Raw genomic sequence first — 6,590 nt, 5'->3', positions numbered from 1 at the left:
TTATCTATCTCATGCAGATGCAGATGCAGATGCATACTATGTTTCTGTTTAGTTTCGATCACCTGCTTAACTATGATCAAAAACCATGGAGTGGCGGCTTTCTTTACCTTTCAGAGTTTGCCTAAAAATAGATATATTCAGTCAGGCCAATTGAATTCAATTCTTCTATAGTATATGCACTGCTTGAAATTTTAACTAAAATGTAGCAATTGCTAGTTAGAACGATAGGTAAGTGGACCAGTGTGAACAAACTAGATGACTTCATTGTTTTTGGTTTTGGCAAATTGATTTGAGGCCTATAACATGTCCTTGTTTCTAAATTTGATAGGTAAGTGGAGTAATGATATATTGATATTAGCAAATCTAAAGAAGGAAGCCACATTTATTTTTGGTAAGCGACTTTAGGGAAGAAAAAAATTCTCCTAATTTGAAATTTAAAGAAAAATTGCATCAAAGGAAGAAGGACGAAATTAATATTTTTCTCACCAAATAATGCTACTCCAATATAATGAACATGTATTATCGTACAAATGAACTTATTAAAAGTCATCTATGAAAGTTTTTTTTTTATCAAATAAATGATTCATATACAACAAAGTTGAAGTCGAACTCACGAGTTCTCATTTATAAATAGGAGACTTTCTTTTAAAAAAAAAAAAAAAAAGGAGACTTATACTACTAGACCAAATGGTCATGTGCATGAACTTTATCTTTTGGTTCAAAGTGTTAGTTATGAATTTTCTTTTTGGTCTTAATTTATTTATGAGAAAAATTCTACAATACAATAACGTATTGGTGCATCAAATGTAGACTAACTCCTAACTCTCTATGGTCGAGACTATTTTGAGATAAAACTAAGTTAATCTACTAATACATGAAACTAATCTATCGTTATATTAAACTTATTTACTTGATATATCGATACATTAATGTACAAGTGCATGAAATTAGCCTATTTGTATATTAAACTAGTCTCCTTGATGAAACCTATTTATGAAATTACTTATAGATATGAGCATAAAGACATCCCTTATACCCTACATATGTAGAAGCGAAATGAGTCTCTAATCTTCTATTCTTCAACCTTTTTCAGGATTCATATAATTAGAATTCTCAATTATTTGAAAATATATTTCCTTCATTGACATATTTCGCTATTTGGGAGGTTATGTGTTCGAGCCTTATCAAAAGTGCCCCGGGGGGTGTGGTAAAGAAGAAAAAAAAATTCGCCTTTTTAATCAAAAAAAAAAAAAATTCGCCTTTTTAATAAAAAAAAAAAGGTGTTACGCGGTTTCACCTTTATTCCTAAAATTAGCGAAAAGGATAACCTATTGTCAGTATTGTGAGATGGGAGTTGGCGGAGACGGTGACACGTAAAAAAGGCACAAATCGTGTGCGGTTGGGCCTGGAGCCTGGGCTTGATATTGATTGGGTAGGTAATGTGCGTGTTGGGCAATTCACTCCCTCTTTTTTAACCGTCTCTCAGTATCTCACTCGCCCCTCTCAACTTTCACTGTGTCGCTCCCATTCTCTCTTCTGCTAGGGTTTTAGGGTTTTCTCTCCATTCCAACTCCCAGCCTCCGCAATCCTAAAATTCCGGAATGGAAAGCTACCGGAGAGTCGAGAAGCCGAAGCCGGAGCTCCCAATCAGCGAGAACGAGATCCGAATCACCACCCAGGGCGCCATCAGAAACTACATCAGCTATGCCACCACTCAGCTCCAGGTTCCTCTTCTCTTCTCTTCTCGCGCTCTTCTTTTTTGCATGGATTGTTTTCGAATTTCGGCTTTTCGCTTTTAGATTGTTGTATGTAGCATTTTGGTATTTTTTGCTAAATTGATTAGGTTTTTGATTCCTCCGGTTTTGCATAGTGAAAAGGTGCGCTATTGGTTTCCTGTTTAATATTGCGGCTGAAATTGATTAGGTTTTTGATTCTCCGGTTGTGTATAGTGAAAAAGTGCGCTATTGCGGCTGAAATTGATTAGGTTTTTGATTCCTCCGGTTGTGTATAGTGAAAAAGTGCGCTATCGGTTTCCTGTGTAATATTGCGGCTGAAATTGATTAGGTTTTTGATTCCTCCGGTTGTGTATAGTGAAAAAGTGCGCTATCGGTTTCCTGTTTAATATTGCGGCTGAGCCATATGGAAAGTTTGTTGTTAGTTTTGTGTTCATGGCCTTGTAATCATGAGAAAGGTCATTCATGAGTGTTAACCCTATTCACCGGGCCAGAAATCATCTGTTTAGATAAAAATAGTTCTGTTAATTTCAATGGGGAGTGGTTAGGTCTTGGTCTGCATGTTTGTGGCAATAACTCAATTTACCAACAAAGCAATTGTGTAAAGTGCATGTGTATTTGAGTATTGCAGATATGACTGCAAAATGCAGAATCCTCGATCAGTTTTTAGGATCCTTAGGCGTATGGTTAGTAGGGGCTCAATTGTGATACCAGCTTTCTGATTTATTTATCACATGCCACCAGGCCTCTTTGGTAAGGGTATTATTTTCCATTGCTTCCGGGACAATTGTCTTTTTTTTTTCTTTTTTCTTTTTCACCAGGGAAAGGTCTGCTTGCTTTTTTCTATTAAACAAGATTTATCTAATAAAGAAGCCAGCAATTGTTTTTGTGAAAGTAAGGCCTTAATCTTATTACCTTCCATATTAAGGTAACTATTACATTGAAATACAGCCTCTCACTGGGTTCCACATCCTTACCTGATTCTTGGGCTAGACTTATTTGGTAGTTAGTCTTTCTTTTTTTGTTCTTTGATCACTATATCTTTTTTTGCAACAGGATTGTCATGTTAAGAACAATGATTAAATTAAATATGTGATACATATACTGCTATAGACCATGAGTTGCTTTCTATGGAATGCTCAGGAGCTTTTTCCCTCTCCTTTTGTTATGCAAAGATTGAATGGGTTGCATGTGCAGTTGATTGTGATTATTTTCTATCAATCTGAAGGTATGAGCTGATATAGTACAGCTTGTTACTTTTTTTTTTTAGGATAAACAAGTCAACGAAATTGTCTTGAAAGCAATGGGACAGGCAATCAGCAAGACAGTGGCTATTGCTGAAATCATAAAGGTCTTTATCTTGAAACATCTTCTCTGCCCCCTGTTTCTTACTTCCCAGTTCACAAATAACCCGTCATACGTGTCTTAACAGAAGAGGGTTCCAATGTTGCATCAAGATACTGCCATCAGCTCTGTAAGCATAACTGATGTATGGGAACCTATTGAGGAGGGTCTTGTACCGTAAGTCTTTCTTGTCCAATATTTTGATAATGGATATGTTTTGTGTAGATGACCAAAAAGATTTTTTGTGCATAATCTCCACATGTTTATGCCTTTGTTGCTCTGTTAAATTCATGCATGTATTAATATGTTTTGCAGTGTGGAGATGACTCGCCATGTGTCAATGATTTCAATTACACTATCAACTAAGGAGTTAAACACAACTTCTGCGGGGTAAGTTCTGAAGTGCTCTTGGATGGTGAATTGGATTGTGTTCTATAACCTTGATTATTGTCTCTGCGATATATGCATAAAGATATCGATCTGATGGAAACTTTCCTTCCTATTTTACTAACTTGATCTTTTTGGCCATGTTGCTTTTCCATAGATATCAAGCTCCATCTCCCCTAGACCAATCAAAGCCACAGCCCAATTACCAACAACAGCAACCAAGACAAGCTCGTGGTCCATACAATGCTGTCAATGAAGGTGATGCCATTGACAACTTATCAAGTGTGCACCTGTTTTGAATCATCTTTTTTCTTTTCTAAATATCAACATGTGTCATTCATATGATTTTTAGATTCATATGGTCGAGGACGGGGACGTGGTAGAGGCAGAGGTCGTGGCAGAGGTGGAGGATACGGCAACTATCAAGGTGGATATGGCAACTATCAAGGGGGATATGGAAACTATCAAGGAGGTGGTTATGGAAGCTATCAAGGTATAGTAAATGTTTATGGAAGCCATTGGGCACCGAAAGTTTCTATTTTCATTTACTCATAGTTTCATGAAGTGCCTGTATGGTTTATGAATGCCAACATGCCATTGACTTGCACTTCTTTTCTGATAGATAATGGTGGGTATCCAAATCGGGGAAGAGGTGGTGGACGAGGCAGAAGTTGGCCCAATCGTGGTAAGTTAACTTCCATGTGGTTATACACGTTTAATAAGTTTTAGACCAATGTGTGTACAATCATTTGGCCCATATGTTCATTTTATATTACCTATGTTGCTGGTCTAATGATGGACTAAATGTGTTGGATTTGCTATTCTTATAGGTTCTGGTGGTTATGAAAGAGGTTCAGGACCTTCAGGTGGCTATGAAAGGGGTTCAGGTGGCTATGAAAGGGGTTCAGGTGGCTATGAAAGAGGTGCCGGTGGCTATGAAAGAGGTTCAGGTGGCTATGAAAGAGGTGCCGGTGGTTATGATAGAAATGCTGGATATGAAAGAGGTGCTGGTGGAAATGATAGAGGTGCCGGTGGTTATGATAGAAATGCTGGTTATGAAAGAGGTGCTGGTGGAAATGATAGAGGTCCTGGTGGTTATGATAGAAATGCTGGTTATGAAAGAGGTGCCAGTGGGAATGATAGAGGTGCTGGTGGCTATGAAAGAGGTTCTGGTGGGTATGACAGAGGTACCGGTGGTTATGACAGGGGTACTGGTGGTTATGAAAGAGGCAGAGGTCAAGGGGGCAGAGGATATGGTCGTGGGAGGGGACGGATGGGTGGACGCTCTAGGGGTGGTGTGAACCAGGCATAACTCACAGTAGGTGATATTTTTTGCTTTCGCTATGTGCATGCCTTTTGCCCATGAGGGTGAGTTTTTATCAGAATGCTGTTTGAATAGCGTGAAATGTGGCTTACAATATTTGGCGTTGTTAGAACAGTTTCTATTTTGATGTTTTGCTGCTCCTGCATTATGTTGATAAGTGCATGTGGACATGGGCAGGCTTGTTTTGGTTGCATTTAGCCAAGTGAAAAATGGTCGGTTTTGGTATTGCTGTAATTCATTTCACAATTTATTGTTGGCAATATTGTATTTAGAGCTTCCTTACAATATATATCTTGATTTCTTTAAAACCCATGCTGCCTCCTACTATTCATGTCCTATATCAACAAGAAAAAAAGGAAGAAAGTGTTGTATCATCAAGTAGGTGGTTAGCCTAGGAATAAGTGAGATGAATGGGAGAAGATTAAGCAGGACAGACCAATCCATAGAAGCTTAGGGTTGGTAGCCCCGGTTCTTTCATGGCTTTTGTTGTTTGGAAATTGGGTGATACTATAAGAGCACATTGGTATCTGCTAGATGTGCTTGAAGATTTATTATGGAAGCCAAATGCATCTAACAATGTTCTAATTGTAGAAACTGTGCATTGGTACCATCAACGGTCCCCTGCAAATAGTTTTGAAGGGACTTAACTATTGGTACGATCAAAGGTCCCTGCAAATAGTATAGTTTTGAAGGGACTTAATAAAGGGGAGTGAAATTTACACTTCTCATTTTACAATTCACACTATGTTTTATTTTTTTGATATTTTAAGTTTTGCTTTTTATAATGTGAACTGTAAATATGAGATGTAAGATACTGAAAAAGAAAGTAAATTGTCAAAAAAGTGCTTTTACAAATACTAACTACGAAATGTGCCCCATATGGATGCTCATTGTGCTATACGTTGGTCCAGATGGAGGATGTAAGGTGTTCGAACGTTGTCATGGGTGCGTTAACGTTGTCATGGGACAACGCACCCGATAGTGTATTGTGAGCGCGTGTTTCAATTATTGTTGTTTTAGTCAATGTTGTCCAATTGTGCTCTGTCGCTGGAACCATTTGATGAATCTCTTATTTCGAGTGGTTTTTACCTCAAGCACATTTGGATATAAATTCAATAATTATTTTTAAGTTGAGTGTTTTATTTTTTCACTAGAAGGTTTACGTTCAACTGTGGTTGAGTATAATTTTCTTGTTTAATTACTGATTAGGTGAACATTTGTGTAGTTTTTAATTACAGTTTATTGGGATAATTTAATTTTTTTTTTAAAAACATTCGTCTAATATTGAAAAACCCCCATTGTGTTTTTTTGAATGAAAATGTCAATCTGTATTAATAATCTGAGCAAGCAGTACAAATTGACACTCCTAGGGGTTGTCAGAAAGAGCCTATTTTCAGAGTACAATTGAAAAACCTATTCTAGAATAGAATAAGCACCCAACATACACCTAGGACACCAACCTTTCTTGAAAGTCCACGCAATTTTATTTTAATAAAAAACCTAGTACTCCGAAGTAAATTAAATGGTTTATTAGAAATACTAATAAACAAGAAAAGGCTACTAGGGCATGGATGGTTTGTCTTTTGAATGTTCCAGCGCATCAACACCAACCAACCGATGCTGCACCATTAGATCTCAGCCTCGTCCTCCTTGAGTACCACACCCACCAGCCGCAGCAAAATCCAAGCCAAGAAGCCTGACTGACACCTGTCAGAGCATCGCACCAGTGCAACCGTTAGCCACCAGCCCTCTTGGGCAACAGAACATCACATAGGGCTCAAAAACAAGGTCAGTGAGCCGCC

The 6,590-nt window shown here is 37.8% G+C and overlaps 1 protein-coding gene across 1 annotated transcript; it reads left to right on the top strand.

Annotated features, from left to right (window-relative positions):
• Positions 1-1,476: 1,476 nt before the first annotated feature.
• On the top strand, positions 1,477-5,077 carry LOC112173444 (glycine-rich cell wall structural protein 1.8). The gene is made up of 8 exons (XM_024311068.2): positions 1,477-1,724; positions 3,004-3,084; positions 3,166-3,254; positions 3,393-3,467; positions 3,622-3,722; positions 3,817-3,957; positions 4,087-4,149; positions 4,295-5,077. The coding sequence occupies exons 1-8, from the start codon at positions 1,602-1,604 to the stop codon at positions 4,774-4,776; spliced, it is 1,155 nt and encodes a 384-aa protein (XP_024166836.1). The 5' UTR covers positions 1,477-1,601; the 3' UTR covers positions 4,777-5,077.
• The last annotated feature ends 1,513 nt before the right edge of the window (positions 5,078-6,590 follow it).

This window comes from Rosa chinensis, chromosome 6 (assembly GCF_002994745.2).
Source record: "Rosa chinensis cultivar Old Blush chromosome 6, RchiOBHm-V2, whole genome shotgun sequence".
Lineage (NCBI taxonomy): Eukaryota > Viridiplantae > Streptophyta > Magnoliopsida > Rosales > Rosaceae > Rosa > Rosa chinensis.
This window is presented reverse-complemented; position numbering and strand designations above follow the sequence as displayed.

Coding starts and splice junctions, on each gene's coding strand:
- LOC112173444 (XM_024311068.2), top strand. CDS start 1,602: ATGGAAAGCTACCGGAGAGTCGAGAAGCCGAAGCCGGAGCTCCCAATC. Junction 3,255..3,392: donor ATTGAGGAGGGTCTTGTACC/GTAAGTCTTTCT, acceptor TATGTTTTGCAG/TGTGGAGATGACTCGCCATG. Junction 3,468..3,621: donor TTAAACACAACTTCTGCGGG/GTAAGTTCTGAA, acceptor GCTTTTCCATAG/ATATCAAGCTCCATCTCCCC.